The 20,871-nt window shown below is 34.6% G+C and overlaps 2 protein-coding genes and 1 long non-coding RNA gene across 3 annotated transcripts; 1 reads left to right on the top strand and 2 right to left on the bottom strand.

The window, feature by feature from the left end:
- Positions 1 to 1,688, bottom strand: LOC142520446 (D-galacturonate reductase-like). The gene is made up of 4 exons (XM_075623422.1): positions 1,272 to 1,688; positions 895 to 1,138; positions 419 to 598; positions 1 to 315 (listed from the first exon to the last, which is right to left on the bottom strand). Exons 1-4 carry the CDS (start codon positions 1,589 to 1,591, stop codon positions 103 to 105), a joined length of 957 nt encoding a protein of 318 aa, XP_075479537.1. The 5' UTR covers positions 1,592 to 1,688; the 3' UTR covers positions 1 to 102.
- A 7,182-nt stretch (positions 1,689 to 8,870) lies between these two features.
- LOC142555235 (uncharacterized) lies at positions 8,871 to 10,500 on the top strand. The gene is made up of 5 exons (XM_075666005.1): positions 8,871 to 9,051; positions 9,212 to 9,390; positions 9,481 to 9,565; positions 9,775 to 9,912; positions 10,075 to 10,500. The coding sequence occupies exons 1-5, from the start codon at positions 8,946 to 8,948 to the stop codon at positions 10,362 to 10,364; spliced, it is 798 nt and encodes a 265-aa protein (XP_075522120.1). The 5' UTR covers positions 8,871 to 8,945; the 3' UTR covers positions 10,365 to 10,500.
- A 1,572-nt stretch (positions 10,501 to 12,072) lies between these two features.
- LOC142555250 (uncharacterized) lies at positions 12,073 to 15,381 on the bottom strand. The gene is made up of 4 exons (XR_012822361.1): positions 15,226 to 15,381; positions 14,003 to 14,749; positions 12,521 to 12,812; positions 12,073 to 12,482 (listed from the first exon to the last, which is right to left on the bottom strand). It is a non-coding gene; the product is annotated as an uncharacterized LOC142555250 (long non-coding RNA).
- Between the last annotated feature and the right edge of the window lie 5,490 nt (positions 15,382 to 20,871).

The raw sequence follows: 20,871 nt of genomic DNA on the forward strand, positions 1-20,871 counted from the left end.
TAAATAAATAAAAAGCTCCTGACATTTATTTATCTGATAAGATGTCATGAAACTATATTTGACATGCATGTACTGTATATATTAATTTAATACAATACAATGTCAAACCAATGCATCCAACTCCAAAACAATGTCGTGGGGTCCCAAAACCGAGGCCAAAGTTGTCCCTTTTCGCTGCGGAAGTTGGTTGATCTTTTCAACATCTTCTTCGCTCAAAGACCAATCCAATATGTCGAGATTTTCTTTCATCCTCTCCTTGTTGAAACTTTTCGTCACAACGCTCACTCCTTGCTCATATACCCATCTCAGAGCCACCTACATGCATGTAAATATATAGTCAAGAATTATATTTTCGACATATGAATTCCTAGAAAAATTATTCAAAATAAATGGAATTTATAAAGATTAAATAAATTACCTGAGCTGTGGTTTTTCCTCGAGATTTCGCGATATCGGCAAGCACTTCATTGTCCAAGATTCTGTTGTCTCCCCATTTGGTGTTGTTTGCACCCAAAGGAGAGTATGCAGTGAAGTGAATCCCTTTCTTTGTACAAAAGTCCTTCAATTTCTCTTGTCGCCATAGTGGGTTCAGCTCAACCTTTTATCAAATTAAGATAAGATCTTAATTAATTATTAGTTTGAAGAGAAAAAGATTAGCACTCTAGGCAAATTTTGCCCATTTCAATTATGAAAGTCGATGTTACATCGATTGTTACTGAGTAAATTGACTTCGGTTAAGATAGAGTTACGATTGGACTCTGTCCCACAACTTTTGGTCTAGCCGACAAAAACGACTAAATAAACCCAATAATTAATAACGTTAAAATGTGTGACAATAAGATTTTTTTTTAAAAAAAATTAGTTATTAAGAATATTTAGTTAACATACACTCACCTGATTGACTGCCGGCGGAATAGTGGCAGATGAGAGGATTTCTTCAATCGTTTTGGTGGCGAAATTGCTGACACCGATGGCCTTGGTGAGGCCAAGCTTTTTGCACTCTTCCATGGCTGCCCAAGCACCCTTCACGTCCAAAGGACGCACGACTTCTCTAGCGACGGGGGTTTTACTTACCATTTCGGTCAATCTTATTGGCCAATGTATCAAGTAAAGATCCACATAGTCCAGCTGAAGGTTTCTGCCTCAAAAAATGGTAAAAACAGAAAGGAAAAAAAAGAGGAAAGTTTAACAAAAAAACTCGCAAATTATCTGTTGGGATTATTTAATTTATTTGGAGTTATATATAGTTCAGTTCGCGAGAGGAAACTTGCCGCAGACTCATTTGACAAGCGGGAACAATCTGCGTGGGCTCCGCAAAGCTGCACCAGAGCTTGGTGGTGATGAAGAGTTCATCCCGAGATTGGACGAGCCCGAGGCGTACCGCTTCCGCTATGGCTTCCCCCACCGGCTTCTCCGATCCGTAAGCGAAAGCCGTGTCGAAGTGGCGGTATCCCACTTCGATGGCCTCAAGAATAGCCACCTTGATCTTCTCGAAATCGGCTGGCGGGTACGATGCCGTGCCCATGCTGATCACCGGCATAGCCTTTTCACAGCCCTTTAAGTTGACTGATGGAATTCTTGTAGCAGCCATTTTTCAGTAGATCGACTGCGTATCCTGATTTGATTTTGTTCGTGCTAAAGAATTTGGCTCACGTATTTGTAGTGCTCCCAGTATGATGCCCCCAAAACACGTTGGCATTCAGACAAAAGCCCAAAAGTTCGGCCAATGGGAGGTTACCCCAGCGGACAATATCTTTTGACTTTTCTTCAGCTATTTTTTTCTTTTGACTTTTCTTCCACTGATATTTAGTTGCAACTTTATGTAATCATTGTCTACCAAAATATTATTATTTATTAATACATTAATAACATATTCCTCAAATATTTTTAATGTTGCTAATATTTTTTATATATACAATCTTATCGAATTTTGTCGACCCAATTAAACACACTTTTATCATGTTTCAAGGAGCATCCCATTAAAATAATATTAAACTAATCCAAATGTCTTTTCCAATTTATTTTTTAGTACCTTTTTCATATATATATATATTCTGAGTAATTCCATTAAAAAAAAAAACTGGATAATTTGCTTTGTGGGTGCACTACTTTACTTTTCAATTAAGGGCAATAATTTTTTCAGATTTATTTTCGGCGCACTACTATTTTTTAACTAAAATAGTGCACTATTTTTTATTTTTTTAATTGTTGTTTATTTTGTTTGGTCTCGTGTAAGACGATCTAACGGATCGATCAATCATGTCCAATTTTACAATAATAGTAATATTTTTGTCATAAAAAAGAATATTTTTTTATGGATAACCCTAAATAAGATATCTGTCTCACAAAATGTATTTTTGGATATCATTTCAATATGTGAAATGGATGCCACGTATATGATCCAACATTATGTGGTTGGCCTGATAAAAAACTAGCAAGAATTTTGTGGAGAGACGAGCCAATTTAAAATCGTCATGTTGTGATCGTGGAATCGATTTATTGTTCGGCGGGAGCATCTACATCATAGGAAACTGCCAAAATGTGAAAAAAAATGAAAACTAGTAATTCTCGTTGGAAAAATAAAAAATTTTATGTTATATTTAAAGATAAAATAATATTTTTATTATTTTAAATTTGAAAAGTTAATAGTGACAATTGTATTTTTTATTTGATTGCTCTCGTTTTTAAGTGAATTTATTAGTACTCTTAATTCCGAAAATAAGTGTGCTAAAACTACAATATTGACTGTAACATCCCAATGTCATATTTTTTTTAAAAATAAACTCGAAAAGTTCATAAAATAAATAAGATCTTGGTTTACAAATATTATTAGCACTTGAACACTCGAACTAGCATAAAATATAGGAGACCTTATTTAGAGATGATAATGAATCGGATTCGGTTAAGATTTCATATATTTTGTCTTCGGTTCCATTTATTATATTTACATTTTTCCTCATCATCCCCGTCAGATATTCAATTTTCAACCATATCATCGTAATCGTCGCATGATCGGATGTTCATACCCTAACCAAATATCATATTACTTTCTGCAATTGTATTTTTTAAAAACAAATTGAATTACTTCGATTAAACTAAACATATTTACCAATTCTTAAGAGAAGCTCAAGAGAAGAATAAGAATAAAGATTAAGATAAAATTAAAAAATAATAATAAGAATAAAGATTAAGATAAAATTAAAAAATAATAATAAGAATAAAGATTAAGATAAAATTAAAAAATAATAATAATAATAAACGGATATTTCATTAATCAAATGTTCATACTTGCTTTGACAACTTTACATAATATGGAATAATAACAAATATTTTAAACTTTTCTCCGAGTCTAATTATACATATTGAGGGCGACCAGAGAGAGCACATTTGAATTCCATATTCACATTATGTGTAAGAATTTCTGGTGAAACTGAAACTTTTGAAAAGTATTCAGCTATCTTCGGTCTCAGCATCCAATGGTTCGTTGTTAACAAGGACGCCGTCGTTCGTCCCAAACCTCTCGTGTACAAATGCATGACCGAATATAGATTCAGACGAACCGAATTTTATGGTTGAATTCACGCTGAATGTTCAGTTTCAATCTAGTAAAGCAACATTTTCAACAATGGTAATTATATTTAGGTGTTGCGAAGTCAATCATAGAGAAGGGAAATTTGAGGAAAAAAGGTTGAGAACCAAAGAAAGTGACCATGTCGCCAACCCTCTTTGAATTGACCAAAGAACACATCACCGAGCTTTGAGTTGAAACGGCATTCTCCATTAGCCTTCCCTTTCCAGAAGTTCACAAACCATCTATATATCCCCGGTATGGAAGTAAAACCAACCCTAAACAAATTAGAAACCCAAAGAGCAGAATTAGGAACAATTAATGGTAAAATTAATTGGAGAAATTATAGGGATACTGCTTATTTTAATTTCAATAACCATGTTGATACTCACGGGAAATTTAGGGTCCGATTCCAGCGAGTGTCACTAGTCCAGACGCAGGTTTCAAAATGGTCTCGAGCCTGAAATCATGAATAAGATCGTTAGAAGGGGGCCGGGGGTGTCCCAGCATAGCCCCTCCGACGCTTAAGTCAGAGACTGAGGATATATGTGGGAGCAGCTAAGAATGCTGCTGAAAATAATATAGTGAATGAATGAATGAGACACCCAAACCTGGTATTTATAGGAGAATACATGGGCCCTGATGGGCTTTCCATCTTGGTTGGAGATGGGCTAGGGGCCCCACATATGGTCTGGGCCTAGTGGGCCCCACATATGGTCTGGGCCTAGTGGGCCCATGGGGTATCACCAGTCTCTCATTCCCGAGTCGAACTGAATCATAGGTTCGAAGTTCGATTAGTTGCATTGTCCTTGGTTTGCATTATGCGAGTTGTGCAGTTTTCTCCTGCTGCTCACAATAGTCTCCATAAGTTTGAAAACAAATCAAATCACAATCATGTTCTGAAGGAAAAGATCTGATCCGGACTTCCCATCTAGCATATCCCTTCTCACCTACGCCCATTTTCCCCTCGCCTAGGGCTCGCCCCACGCCCGCCCACACGCCAGCTCGCCCCACGCCTCCCTTCATAGCCACCTCACTTTCGCCCAGCATGCTTCGCACGCTCGGCGCGCGCCTCGCCCTCCCGCAAGCTCGCCCACTCGCCCCACGCCTCCCTTCATAGCCACCTCACCTTCGCCTAGCATGCTTCGCACGCTCTGCGCGCGCCTCGCCCTCCCGCAAGCTCGACCAACTCGCCACGTGCCCACGCGCTCTTGCCCTCCCGTAAGCTAGCCCCCAGCGCATGTCTCGCCCTCGCGCCGCTTAGCTGAGTGCATGCTCGCCCTGCCTCGCACACCAAGCCCGCACTCTCGCTGTAAGGCCCAAGAATTTTATCCTATTAATCTGAAATGATTTGGGGATAATTGATATGATTATAGAAGGAAAGGATCGGACCGGAAAAGAGGAGATAATGCATGAAAATGTGCGAGTAACAGTAGCCCTCGCGCATATGCGCGGCACAGATGCGCGCATATGCGCGACGTGGGCAGAGGACCTCGCGCATATGCGCGAAGTGAGTCGCGCATATGCGCGAGCCTGTAAAAGCGAAGTCCAGAGGACCTCGCGCATATGCGCGAGCTGCCGAGAAGCTTATCCACGAGACCCGTAGGTCTCGCGCATATGCGCCGATATTAGTCGCGCATATGCGCGAGACGTGTAATAGGCGGAATGAGCCACTCGTCCTCTTGCATGTACGTGGATGTATATATATATATATACACGAATACTACATTCTTCAGAAGCAAAGAAACGAAAAGAAAATTGAGAAAATGTTTCTGAAAAAGGGTTGAAAATCCTTACGCCTTTATATATTTCAATCCGTCCGTCAGATTTTGAATCCGACTTCGGTACTGTGTTCCTATCGACGTAGACTACAACTGGACGTAAGTTTTGCTACGTTTTGATATTTTTTGAAATGATGGTATTGTCAGAATCTGATATGATTCATATATGATGTTATTGTCATGTTAGACATCGTATAATCGAAATCGAACTGGAGAACAGATACCATATGAAATTGTTATGATTTTCGGAGTAGTTTTGGAGTCGATTTGATATCAGAATTGAACTATTATCGATTATGAGGTGTTGGAATTGATATCTGACTGATATGGTAGTGCTGGATATATTGAAATTATGACATCATATTGTTGAAACAGAATTTGATTTAATTCTGATTATATCCAGTATTGATTGAGTGGTGTATTGATATCGTACCCTCAATATTGTTATTGTCAGATTGATTATTGACAGGCTTTGAGTTCGAGACTTCGACAGAGTCAGAGTATCAGAAAGAAATGTATAAATTAATGTTGAGTTGGGATTGCACAACTCGAGTGAGATTTGACTCGAGTCTCCCTAAATCACATACTTAGTTTATTACATTGATATTTGTAATTGATGAGATTGATGTTTATAGTCTATTGATTTATAGCCACTGCATGTATTGACTACTGATACGCTAGTCATCGGCTGATTCGCCTAGTTACTGTATGCATATATTGACTGCTGATTCGCTAGTCATTGGCTGATTCGCCTAGTCACCGGCTGATTCGCCTGGTTATTAGCTGATTCGTCTAAGTTATCGACTGACTCGTCTAAACTTTGGCTGATTCGCTTAATTATTGACTGATTCGTCTAATTATTGGCTGATTCGCTTAATTCTTGACTGATTCGTCAATTCTGCGGTTGTTTCGCCCAGACACTGGATATATGAATTATATCGATGCCGTTTAGGGTTGATTCATTCTTATCGACTGAGATTCGATATAATTATCAATATCCAGACATTGGGATCCCTAGGTTAGAGTTGAGTCGAGTCTGAGACGACGCGTTGTTTGAGTCGAGTCTGTGATGACTAGTTGATTTACAGTTTTATATCATTCATGTTTGTTGATTGGCTGCATGTGAATGATATTTGTTATATGCTTTTGTATATGTTTTTATATGATTGCATGTTTACATTGTTTATACTGAGACTATTCTCACCGGAGTTATCCGGCTGTTGTCTTGTTTTGTATGTGTGCATGACAACAGGTGGGACAGGTTCAGGGTCGAGGAGATGAGGAAAGATCGTGATTAGAGTGGAGGCTCCGGACTTGGATTAGAGATAGGGTTGGACACTTGATATTAGCTGTTAAACCTTAGTTGAATAAATGTATGTAGTACAGGACTTGTACTTTTATACTGAGGTGTATATATGTTTTATTTCACTACGTTCCGCATTTTAAAGAAAAAAATTTAGACCCTGTTTTATAATTGATTAATTAGTCCCAATTATGATTAAGAACATGATTAGCGTCCGGGCCCCCACACTCGCCTAGCACAACGATAAATAATTTTTTAGAAGGATAAAATGTCCCTTCTATTAGGTGTAATAATTTTAATTTTATGATAAAATACACTACAAATGACTTAATTGCCCTCAATTTATAAATGATTTTTATAAATATATGCTAGTAGGTAGAAATTAAAATCAAATAAATATTTTTATTTATTTTTTATATTATATAATATGATAATTATATAAATGAATTCGAGATAATTATATAAATAATTTTTATAAATATCAATAAAATTATTAGTATCACTCGATTAACCTTAAAAATTAATATTTGACTTGATTCACAAAATCAAGGGCTCAATTATCATATTATATAATATATAAAATTAGGTAAAAATAAATAAATCATGCAAGCACTATCGGCGCATGAACAGATAAAAAATATGAACTCAAGCATAAACTTTGAAATTATAAAATTTATTATGATAAGGTTAATTTTATCATTACAATCTAATATATAAATTTAATCACTCTTATTAAAATCATACCAAACATTAAATATAATATCCTATATCTTATTTATCCTTAACTTATCATTATTTTATATATCACATGTTTATCCTATCATGTGTACAAACTATACCCTAATGTATAAATAAGTAATGTGTGGATTTGACATTTGATCAATTGTTTCGTTGTAAATAAATAAGCCTCGATCCAAATATACACATACTGGGCTTGGCTAGATCAGAAAAACTAAGAGCCGTTTAGCTTTCATCAAGACCACTCGAATATGGGCTCCTGTGCATACCGTGCCAATCTAGACTTGCCCGTTTCTAACTTTTGCAATTATGGATCAAGTACATAGAAGTGTTACAACGTTATTTTATTTTATGTTTATATATAGAATTGATCTTTTGGTACTAATATGAGCACTGATGATTTTATATATTAAATGTGATGAAATTATACATCCAATAGATAAACTTCACTTAAGCAGTGGTAAGATATGTACTCATAGTAGGTGTTCAGGAGATCGAACAGACGCACACACTTCTTCATGGCACGAAAAAGTTGCAATTAATTTGTTGCTGATTGTTTTTGAATTATCATTTACTTCATCCAATGCCTTTAAAAAAATGAATACATTAGCCTTGGTTAATAAACCACCCCCCAATAGGGGGAAAAAGTCAGCACTTGTGAATTAGTCTAAGCTAGAATTCTTGATAATATAAAGTAAAAGGAAAAGTTAGTTGAGTGACCCTACGACGACAATTATCAAGGAAAAGCCAGATGATGAAAAACAAAAGGAGAAACAGCATGGACACAAATTCGAAGAACAAAAAATAAAAAAGGGAAAGCATGAGATTTTGAATTGTTTCTCAACCATGTAGCACTATCCTTTTTGTCTATATATGCTCTACGTAGATTCAACGTTATCAGATAATTTCAGTCTCTCGCATTTTTATGAAAATACACATAATGTGTTCTTAATTGAGGCATGTAACTTGTTAACTTAATTGATTTTGAATTTTTCATGTGTTCAAATTTGTGAAAATAAAATAATGAATATGGTGATGCCCACTCAAGCCAAGCCTATGAATATGTATTTAAATCTCACTTTTAATTATATTTTTCATATAAAAACTAAAAAGAAGCTAATCATTGATCTTTTGTAGATTTGATCAGGGATTTCAATAATTAAAAAGTTTGAATAAAGAATCAGATATTAGTTAGCACCATTGAATTTGAATCCATGTTTCATTTAAACATAGGAACCCCAGGATTTATTCGATATATTAAATAATAATACTTTGAAATATGAGCATATCTTATTCCCAAGCCTACCAATATCTCTCTTTCAAAACTTCCCTTTTTACATGCCAGACAAACATGCTATTATAGCCCATTGCAATAATTTAAAAGTAAACAATTTTTCCCGAATCCCAATGTAACAAATCCCCCTTTAGTTCTTGCTGGCAGTTGACTACATGTTACCTTCTATCTCGAATCATTTTGCTTTCAAACAAATTAAAAGGTAGACAAATGTATAATTTAAATATAGAACTGTAAATATCCATACATTTAAGCAAAATAATGGGTGAGCTTAGTTCCATTGCTTTCAGGAGTAGCTTCCATAGCTCTTCCCTAGGTTGTGATTTCCACAATCTTGAAGTTTTCAACGCCGAAATGTTTCAATTCAGTAAGTATAAATTATAATACAAGTAATGTGACCCTTTTCTCTTTTTCTTCGGTTTATTATTTCTTTGTTTTCCCCTTCTCCTGTCAATAATTTTTAGCACTAATTTAACATGCATGATATTCCTATATTAAGTAATATATTTGAGTGAATTTTGAAACAGGTCATGAGATGGAGAGTGGTATCAATACTAGTGCTTGGACTCCGCCTTCTGCTGAAGCCTCTGATATTTCCACTGGTTATCTTCAAGATGTTTTGTTTGAGTTTAATTGTAAGAGAAGACGGCTGTTCTTATTCACTGAACATCAAAACCAAGATTCAATGGACCAGAATTCCATGGTGGTACGTTATGATCTGAAAATAGCAAGTTCTTGAGCTACAATTTTTCTTGAATTTTACAGGGTTTTTGCCCTCTTTTTTTTTTGTCCACAGAAGTGCTGGACTTCAAATTTCATGCAGGATTGTTGTGAAAACTTTGACAGCGTGAGTCAAATAATCAAGTGTGACACCATTTCAGGTAACTTAACTAGCCATGATGAGACATAATTGTCTAGAATCGAAAGCAGTGAATATACCTTTCACTGTAATTGTTTTACAATTTAAACATCATCCATTTTTAAAGATTTTCAACCTGTTTCGATACGAAAACATGGCATGTATATTCAGATGAAGTATTTAATGAATGTAGATATGATGTAGGTTTATATGTTTTCTTGATTCTGTCAGACATGAGAACACCTGAAGAAGCAGTCTCAGAAACATATGATTCTTTATCTTCTTCTCTTAAAGAATCATCAATGGACTCTCAGTACACACCAGATAAAGAAAACCTATGCATCAGAGGCCCTATAGTTTCTTCTGCAGGTACTATTTTCTCCCTCTGCCTCGCAAAATATGTATACTATTACTAGCTACATGATAAAGTATATTTCTTAATTAATTCCTAGAGTTTTAAAATGACAACTAATCGCATGACCAGTCTCATCAAGAGAAAAGTTCGAGTACTTAACATTACACTAATTTCAGGGGGCAATGATCCAAAAAAAAGGAGCAAAAGGGCATTGGGGAAGGTAGTAATGTGTCCATTTGCATTAGTGAAACCGGGAGGATTTGAAGGCAATGTGACATTAAACGACATTAACAAGAGGATCTTAATGCCGCCGACAAGGGCCGTGCGCCACCCTGTTGGAGATTTCGCCGCCCGGTCATTGGTGTCACTGGAGGGGCCGGGATTGTCTGGGAAATCTGTGGTGGCATTCACTAAAATTCAGACCCATGGAAGAGGCACCATCACAATTATTCGTACTAGAAACTAATTTATTTCAAATCTTTTCGCATTACGCACTTTGGAAAATAGTCCAAGTTCGTAGAAAAATAAGTTTTTGTCTCATCTCATCTTGGACGTGTGAAAAGTCCCATGATTAGAAAATATATCAAATATACATGCAGAAATTATACTACATAAACATTAGTATAACAAAAGAAATTAAAATTATTACACACACATATTTAACATATAAAGAAATTAAAATTACCATTATCATTTATCAGTAATTAGTAAATGCGCCACGCGATTCTTGCCGTCTCCTGATCAATAAAAAGGGATATATTGTACGTAATTACTGGGAAATATTCATGCATCTCCCATCACTCTAGTGTCGATGCTACCACACAGGACAAGTGCCCTCACAAGATCTGGGCCGTTGATTATAAAAAAATTGATGGATCCCGCATATGAATTGGTGGACCCCACATATGTGTGGTTAAAACTGGGCCTTTGATGTTCTCATTGGATAGTGCCCCATGAGGTAGGGTGAAATATTCCCCTGTTATAATATATGTTTGCTGTCATGTTGTACGTTTCATTTATTTTCTTCATTGAAGAATTGTGCATTAGTATCTTCATTGGGTTCAAGCTCTGGCTAGACTAAGTATATGTTTCACCCGAAGTAATTGTTCTCATAACTCAACCCTTTCGGATGAGATAGGTCGATCTCTCATATTTTAATGAAAATTCACATAATTTGTTGAAGATCATTGACGAAAATTTGAGCATACTAATTGGAGAAACATTTCAAATGTATTATCGAAAAATCTCTCTAAAACTTTTAAAGATTCAGAACACTCATTTATAAATGGGAGTGAAAAGAAGATGTGGGGAACCAAAGAAAATAAAAGCAGTAGAGGAATAGGAGTTGTCGGCAGTTAATGCCATATTGAAGAGAGTTAGTAGATGGTTGTTGATCGGTGGTGGGCTGTCATAAAGACAGTCACAATACATGTTAAAGTAGTTCTATAAATACAGTTCATTTCCCCTCATTTCATTCATCTTATTTTCGAATTTTTTTCTCAACTAAATAAATTCTTATTCGAGTGTTTAATTTTATAATATTTGTGAGGTATTTTGTTCCCCTCTATTAAGAGAATGTGTGTTCTCTTTGAAAAAGCAATGAGAAGTTGTACACCAAAAAAATATTATAGTGACAATATTTTAATCTTGCCCGTGGTTTTTTACCCGAATAATTTTTTAGATTTTTCAAGTAAATCTCGATATTCAATTTATTCTTTAATTTCATATTATTATATCAAATTGTCGTACATGATACTAACAGGAATACATGCTGTCTGCAGTCATTCTTTAAACTGTGTATTATTTGACGTAACATTAACACGTTTGCAAAGGTACGCAACTCGTGCTTATCATGCCTGCGTCCCTATGTACATTTCTCTGGTTTAATCTGCTGTTTGTAACAAAATTTTGGGACAGCAAAAGCATGAAACCGACATTTCAACCAATTTTGTTCGATCGAAAAGGTCATGAGTTCGGATAATATTATGATATTAATATACTCTCTTAAAGCTGTTCTTGAAATACGTAAATTAAAGATAATCTATCTAGTTTAGTAAAAAATACATCATTCCAATCAAATATTGTAATGTATGATTTTTTGTTTCTTTTCAAAATTGTTCTCGAACGTGATTTGCTATGAAGTTGCTTACTACATTTTGAAATTTTGATTCTCAAAATAGAGTACAATGTGGTGACCACTTAGATGACAGCATTTTTCACAAGTAATTTACAATATTTTATTCGAGTATAATATATATGTTGTGTATTTTGGTATTCTCGATCATTTTAGAATATTTTCATTACATCTAGGAACTGAACCTGATCACAGCCTCAGCCTCATTTTGCAGCCACAACATCAGTGAGATGTTGATATAAATGTTCCTCAACGCTTGCTAGTTGCTCTATATAATGGGGCACGATTTAAAAGAATAAAAATAGGTAATGGACTGCGAAGATAAAGTAAAAATTAACTAAGTTAAGGGATTCATGGAGCGTGAGGAAAAGAGGCGGTAGCCCGGGTGACTCGGTTTTTTTCCTTATTTTTTATACATAAAATTTTGTTCAATTTTCTTGTAGCCACGGACTCCATTTGTCAATAGTAGGTCAACTCTAGCCCGGCACTGCTGCTAGGCGAATCAATTCTAACAATGTGTTCATCCTTGCAGCCAGAATCATCGCTCAAGTCATCTCTTGTTCCGCGAGTTTCAATCTGATGCAATTTTTCAAGCTGCAAAATATGACTTTCTACTTTGCTCTCTTGCATGCCTTTATTTCCCAGGGTAGCCAGACCCTTCAGATTTTGCAGAAACAAGGGGTGGCCGAGGATGAGTCACAGTGGGATATGACTGGCTACGGGTCGGGATACTTTCCTACTTCTTGGGATGCTTGGGCCACGTCGTCTTCTAACGTATATCTAATCATATTGGTAACTGTAAGGGATAATGCTTGATAAATATGAGTTTATATAGCACCAGTAACGTAAGATTGTAAATTTGTGTTTTATCAGAATTAAGTGTTGTGTCAAATATTACAACATTTAAGACAACATGCATCGTAATATTAAAATTTGTGACTCAAATTAATTAACTTTAAATAAATAGATGGACATGATTAAATTTGCATAAGTATAAATACTTGTGCGTTGTCTCATAGCAAAAATTAATAACTAGAAAACCAAAACGTTTACAAAAACCAATCACTAGTGATTATAACTAAAATCAATTTCCTCGACACATTGAGAAATAAATAGTTTTCTAAAACAATTATGAATACTAAAACATAAATAAGAAAGCAAAAAACGTAATGCCAAAAACTTGAAGCAACAAAACCAGATCTTCAGCCAACACTTGCATGCGTGTTGTCTGAAATGTCTCCAACAATTACGGCAGCACGAGCAACAGCACTTTTCAAAACAACAACGTCGTTCAGAATGTTTTTCTCTGAAAACCACAACGTGCAAAGTGCACACAATATGCAGGCACGAACAATTCCAAGTGAAGAGTGAAAAACAAAATGGTCTTGAGAGCAATAGAATTTAAGCACCAAAAGGAACTACCGCTCACGAACACACGTGAAACATCACCACGAAAAACTATCTCCATGAAAAACTCCTACACGTATCATTTGTTAACACTCATGTAATTCAACACCTTTGTATGAGGAGAATACTCTTATTTATAGTCCTAGGGTTTATCAACATAAAAACCTACACAATATGAAAAGTAAGAGTTTTGTTAGACACAAACTCTATTTAAACAAAGATATCATATCACAATAAAATCTTAACATAATTATCTAAAAAGGCAAAACTATAATTAAATATTAAATATCATATCAATATATAAAAATATATTTTGACAAATAAATTTAATATGAAAATTATGTTTCTCTTCAGTAACATTTCAACAAGTTAGTATCAGCCCATTCCTCTATCAAAATACAAAGTTTTGGGGGAGATAAATTCAAATAATCTCATCCCCTGTTGAATAAAACACCAACATAGGATCGCATCAATATCTCTTTGGGCTCAAAAAACTGTGAGTCATGTCAATGATTTTGTAGCAAATAAATAGAAGTATGGAATAAAAGATGAGTTATATCTACCAAGCTGCCAAAGATGCTGAGTTGCACAGCCCTTGCAGATAAATCGTTTTCTTGTTGATTCAATGCTTCAAGATCTTGAAGTTTGGGATGGAAAATTGTTCAGGCCAACTCATCAGACCACTATGCTCTCTACCAAGAGACCCGGAGGGGTGATCTGCAGATTGTGATATTCTTGAAGATGACCTCTTGCACAAGGTTCTGCTGGCATCATATCCAGCAATATCAAATATGATCACCCTTGCTCTAGTCTCAACCTGATACAGTGACAATTGCTGAGAGAAACTTCCTTCTCTGGAACCTATATTTAAGTAAAACTGCAAGAATGAAACTAAGGAATATTGAGAGAATAAACTGAAGGTCAAACATGAAAAGTGCTGAAATGTCGAAAAAGTAAATTCTGCATCTCTCTGTCTATCTACCCGTCTCTCTCTTTTATCCATTTTGAGTGTGAACAAATGCTTCTAATAGCTTGTGCAGTTGTCAAAGCATAACCAAATGACAGAATCCGGAAGAAAAATTATAAAACTCTGTTGTAGTTAAAAAAAAACACAATGAAATGGACGTGGAGAAACATAAAACTGAGAATTTCCTAAATACATGAACCTTGGGAATTTATTTCAAAAATTTATTTAACTTTATATTTAAATTTGACCGACTTTTAGGTGTTTTGGCATGGCAGGATCTTGCCATAGTTGACGGTCATCAATATTTGACATCACCATCTCAAACATACAACATTTCAACATACTGTCGGCAAAAATTAAATGAGATTGGGCCAAAGGTGTCATATTTTGAATGGGCTGAATAAAAAAAAAAGGTGGCTTGTCCGCGGGAAAATTTGAAAAGGAATTTTCATATGCGTTTTTAACGCGTATTCACATGGTCAAATGACTCTATAAATAGAGCTCCCCTTTCATTCTGAAATCATTCATTCTTCGAGTTTTCTCTCATCTTATAAACATGAGTGCTTAGTTCTATAATATTTGTGAGGGGTTTGTTCTCCTGTATTAAGAGAGTGTGTGTTCTCTTTGGAAACACAATGAGTGAGTTGTACACCACAGAATATTATAGTGAAATTTTTTTCATCTTGCCCGTGGTTTTTACCCTAATAATGTTTAGGTGTTTTCCACGTAAATCTCGGTGTCCATTTTATTCTTTATTTTCGGGTTTTATTATCTCAAATTCCGCACGTGGACCAACACATACAGCATTTCAACATGAACAACCGAAAGGACGTGGCATTCAAGGATATCTGGATAGGGGTAAAATGATGAAATAGAAAATTATATAAACCAGAGCAGCGTTCTGTCAGTTGTATCTAAAACTAGTATACTATGAATTTGACAAAAAAGTTGACTAAATCAGAGTCAATTCAAGATCAATACCCATTCTTTCGGACCGGCAAGCGTTTTGATCAACACATGGAAATATTACTGCAGGAGATGTAAGCAAATCTCCTTGCCAACCTTGCATTTTTATGAATCCTTCGAATAGGAGACCAATAGAATTACGGGGGGTACACTTCAAAACTCTCCCCTCGTATGTGTATATTCGTGATTGGTATTTCAGCCATAAGTGCTCATAAATCTGGCATTGCCATTTGCTCAAACATTTGAGGAAGCATGAGTTTAGCAAGACCAATGACACTCTCCTGCGATAAAGGTCAGTTCCATCATAGTAACTTAAGGGACCAACCTACTAATTTTGAATGGCAACTTGAATGAAGCAATGCTTCATCAGCTGACAAGAAAAAACATATCCAGAAAATGGCTTGCGACAAAGAGAAAATCGGAACAAGAGAAAATTTGAACAGCAAGTGTTGCGCATGCTGTAAGAAAAACACTAACATGATAAAGAAGTAGAGTACCACAGGGTCCGATATAATATCGCAGATGCAAGGCTTTTGAGCAAGCACTTCATACAATCCCAAAGAACTTCCATGAGTAAAAGTTGGGTGCAATAAAGGCTGTATTTTTACTTGACCGCTGCAAACACAAAATTTCATTCATGAGATAGTAACAAATGACATCGGATGACTTGCATGGGCTGAAATATACAACCATATCAATTGTACCAAGTTACAAGAACATAACCGCTAGATACCTTGGCCACGCCACTTCAAATTACCCAGATACCAGCTGGTTTGGATCCCTCCTCGTAAAGTGTAGAACCACTTAGTTTTTTTATTTCTTTGGCGTTGATCCACTTCTCGAAAACTTGAAATAATAAATAGAACACCGAATTTTACGTGAAAAACTCTAAAAAATTATTATGTTAAAAACCCACGGGTAAAATTAAAAATATTCCACTGTAATATTATTTTTTTGCTGTGCAACCACTCCTCACAAATATTAAAGGACTAAACCCTCAATGCACCTTCCCTCGGTGTGAAAACATTTATAAAAATGCACCCTCCGTCTTAATTATTTCTTCGTCAATTTCGATACACAATAAATTTAATGTCATTTCTCTGCCGACATTTGGTAAATCCTACTAGAGTCTCACAGTGTGGAAGGTAGCACTCCTAATAAAGGATTCGTGGTCATCAAATCACGTAATTTGGAAATTTTCAATGAAAGTGGGTTTCTTAAAGACTTTTTTTAAGTCAGTCAGCAGAAAAATTGAGTAGGTCAGCCCGTCATCTAAAATAGGTAGGCTGGATTGGTAATATCTAGTTTCGTTAGCCTATTTTGACATGTCTACTTGCTAATCATAGATATATATTACATAAATAAAAAAAATTGTCTCAGATTTAGCCATATATATATGTATGTATAGATTTGATGCCCTTTGTATTCGAAACAAACATTTTGAGAACCCAACCAATCAATCCATTGATGATTAATTGGTCTAGTTTACAGTCATCTTTTTTTTCCCACCAGCAATCTTTCCACGGGACAGACAGATATCTAAATTTACTCTTTTTTTTTTTCTCGTCCAGCAAGAGGTGGGGCAGCCATATATTTTTTCCCCATTTATATAATACTTGTTCCACCGCGATTTACGCCTTTTCTCTCGTTGCTTATTTCAAATCCCAGGTTTATTTCATCGGACATTGTCCCCATGATAGGATGGATGGCCAAAATTTGCTCATGTATATATAGGACCCACTTTTTTTTTTAAAATTGTATATGTGGCAATATCTTATCCGTTGAAATGAAGTGAGGGTAGTACCCCATATAGGTAGAATCTCATTAACCCAAATCCCACCTCGTTAAATTTAAGGATTTCCATCCTTTTTTATTATTTTTATTAAATTACTCTCCTCTAATATTTTTATATTTGAAATAAGACTTATTAATTATATATGTCAATGCATAATCTCACAAAATGCAAGTCTTTTGATTTACAATTTTGTACATATTTTCAAAAGTAAAAAATTTAAGATAATATAAAAGTTGACAATTATTAAATTAAAATATTTAACCTTTTTTTAAAAAAAATTGCCTCGTTTAATTTATTTGAGGAGGCTGCTCCTCTTTAGAATAATTCTTTAAAGCTATTAATTGCTTTTTAATATTTTACTAAATTGTATTATTATTTATTTAAACAACCCTAAAGAAATGTCAAAACATTTTGGGGAAAAATTCAGACAGAGAAAAAACGGAACCTTCGTGTGTGTGTGTATATATATATATATATATATATTTTCCGATGTCCAGGTGACTATTGTTCGCTTCCGGTTCTACGTTGTCATTTTCTTGCATGGCTGACACCAGATAATACGCACTGAAAAAGAAAAGAAAATTAAATCATGCATAAATTAATAAGTATTATCCCCTTTGAACTATTGGCAACCTAATCCTCCAATTACAAATTATTTTTAATATATCACTTGTAATTATAAATATATTTCGAGATAAGAGTTGCAGCTGGTGAAACGTCCATGTCTAAAATGTTTTATTTTCTATGAAGAAAATATACATTTACAAAGTTTTCTCAAGGAGAAAATAGCCGATTTAGTCTTGTAAATTGTCATTTTCTATTTTGTTCATCTGACTTATCAAAATTGTGTTTTAATCATGTAGTTTTGCTTTTTTTATTGATTTTTAGTCATATTTAAACGCAACGACGTCGCGAAGTCTGATATATAATTAATTTTCCAATGTCATAATTAGACATGAAGTCTGATATCTAACTTTACACACTAAGCACAACCCACCTCTCAGCTTTGCGTGGACTCACTACAAAAAACCGGATCGATTAACGACGGTATTATAGAAGCCGTCGCTCAACTTGCGACGGTTCTTTTTTAACCGTCGCTATATAGCGACGGTTTTTACAAAAACCGTTGCTCAATAAAATAAGCGACGGTTTTCTAACAACCGTCGCTTTGTTTGCGACGGTCTATAGATTACCGTCGCTATTGTAGCGACAGTTTTTAATAAAGTGTCGCTAATATTGCGACTGTATAATAAACTGTCGCAATTTATTGCGACGATTTTTGATAAAACCGTCGCTATGTAAAACAAGCGACGGTTTAGACAAAACCGTCGCTCATTTAGCGACGGTTATCGCTCCTGTAGCGACAATTTAACAACAACCGTCGCTATTGTAGCGACAGTTTATGTCTAATATTGCGACGTTTTAACCGCTAATAAAAATAAGCGACGGTGTTCTAAAAACCGTCGCTTTTTTAGCAACGGTTTATATTCAACCGTCGCTACTGTAACGACAGTTTTTTGGACAACTGTCGCTATATTAGGCGACGGGTTATTGACCTATCCGTCGCAACTAGCGACGGTTTTCAAGTAGCCCGTCGCTATGATTCTATATATACCGAGGTTCGCGAACTTTTGACATAAGCGATTTTCGCCTATCTCTGGTAGTAACGAATCTCTATAAATTTTTCGAAGTTTCGGTTTTTTATTTTGTACTAACTATTTTGTATTTATTTTGCAGATTTGCTACTCGGTGCAATTTTCCAGCGTTACGTGGAATTGCATGTCTTCGCATCAGGTTTTAAACCTTTTTTTACAGAAAATTTAATAAATGATTTTAATTTTTTGTAGTTGTTTATTTGTGTAAATTTAATACATTAATTTTTGCGTAAATTTAATATCTTCGCGCACATCAGATGCGACTTTCATTAAACACCGTCGCTATATTAAGCGACGATTTTTATAAAAAACCGTCGATTAATAATAGCGACGATTTTTTTTATACCGTTGCTTAATATAGCGACGGTTTTTTAAAAACCGTCGCTTCATATAGCGACGGTGTGCTTATAACCGTCGCTTACATGAGCGACGGTTGTCACATGAACCGTCGCTATTCTTCTTCAACAAAATCATCGCTATTAAACCGTCGCTTTGCGAAAGCGACGCCAACTTCTGTTACGGACCGCCAAACCGTCGTTAAAACCGTCGCTTTAACCTATTAACGACGGATTTAGCGACGATTTGACCGTCGCTAACTGTTTTTTTTTTTTTTTGTAGTGACTTAAAATAATAAACAGTACTATACAAATTTTGCTTATACAAATTGTTTCTCTGAAAATTTTCAACCGAAATCTCTAATACAAGTACACACAAATCATTTTATTGATTTAATTTTTTCTAATTATAATAGTTTAGTAGACACAATTTCATTGAACAATATTAAAACTCGCAATTATGTTGCCGCCGGGTAATCTCTTTGGCCACGTTACGAATAAGCCTCCTAACTTTAATTTCTAGATCTTAATAAATATGTTAAAACTCGCAATTATGCCGAATAAAATAATTTAGCTTTCACCAAACGTCATACACCAGTGCATCTCAAAATGAGAGCAAGACACATTAGACTACAATTTCATAACCAAACAAAGCATTCATGTAATAAGAAACAAATAATTATAATGGATTGGGTAATAATTTATTTAATTAGAGGGAAAAATTAACTTGATGTACGTTGAATACCTCGCACGCTTTCTATAAAAAAAAATTGTATAATTTTTGAACAATGGTATCTAGTGGTGATGAACGGCGGCTATGCTGTGCAATCTATAAAATATTAAGTATTTTAAATATCAAAATTTAATATATTATAATTTTGTACGAATAAGTAATATTCTGGAGAATTGTATTTATATAACTTTTGATTTAAATGTATTTTGTACGAATAAGTAATATTCTGGAGAATTGTATTTACATAACTTTTGATTAAATGTATTTCTAATTTTGATATTTAAATGCATTATAGATTGTATTTATCTAATTTTTTAGACAACACATTTAGATTGTGTTTATCTAATTTTTTTAGAAAACATATATAATAATCAGGGAAACTGTATTTTTGGTCTTGTATGCTTGATTTGTTATAAGTTTTTTTGAAAGGAAAAAAGCATTGATTTATTAAGTTGATATTTCTTATAAAAACACATATAAAAATCAGGGAAACTACATTTTCTTGTATGTTTGATTTGTTATAAGTTTTGCCTCAGTGTTATCAAATTCAGTCTCACTCCAGTATTTTTCATTTTTTGGTCATTTTAATCATTTTGTTATTGAGAAAGAAACCGATTCATAATTTCTAATATCTATCCATCGCGTGATTCCTATCAACCGATTCGTTGAGCGTAAACTAATAATACGAACTAGATTGTGTAACTTCATTCAGGTATTGTATTTATTAAGTAAAAACAAAAAACAAAATTAAAGTTGCTTCCAAGTTGACCTAAATATAGGTTCAGTGTCTCAAATCGATCCATTCATTTCTTTTAACTTCCAGATAACCTTGTTTTTATTTAATTTTTTAAAAACGAAAGAAACATTTATATTAAAATTAATTTTACCTTTATAGTTAATTGTACGAGGGAATAAAAATCTCAACTAATATAATAAGGATTTATTAATCTTCGATCATATGTCCTTTTTTTTGTTTTGTTA

Source organism: Primulina tabacum, chromosome 1 (genome assembly GCF_025594145.1).
Source record: "Primulina tabacum isolate GXHZ01 chromosome 1, ASM2559414v2, whole genome shotgun sequence".
NCBI classification, from domain to species: Eukaryota; Viridiplantae; Streptophyta; class Magnoliopsida; order Lamiales; family Gesneriaceae; genus Primulina; species Primulina tabacum.

Excerpts from the sequence above, each read along its gene's own strand:
- LOC142555235 (XM_075666005.1), top strand. The coding sequence starts at position 8,946 with ATGGGTGAGCTTAGTTCCATTGCTTTCAGGAGTAGCTTCCATAGCTCT. Across the intron at positions 9,391-9,480 it reads TGGACCAGAATTCCATGGTG|AAGTGCTGGACTTCAAATTT; the intron begins GTACGTTATGAT and ends TTTTGTCCACAG. Across the intron at positions 9,913-10,074 it reads CCCTATAGTTTCTTCTGCAG|GGGGCAATGATCCAAAAAAA; the intron begins GTACTATTTTCT and ends CACTAATTTCAG.
- LOC142520446 (XM_075623422.1), bottom strand. The coding sequence starts at position 1,591 with ATGGCTGCTACAAGAATTCCATCAGTCAACTTAAAGGGCTGTGAAAAG. Across the intron at positions 599-894 it reads TTCCGCCGGCAGTCAATCAG|GTTGAGCTGAACCCACTATG; the intron begins GTGAGTGTATGT and ends ATTTGATAAAAG. Across the intron at positions 316-418 it reads GAGGAAAAACCACAGCTCAG|GTGGCTCTGAGATGGGTATA; the intron begins GTAATTTATTTA and ends ACATGCATGTAG.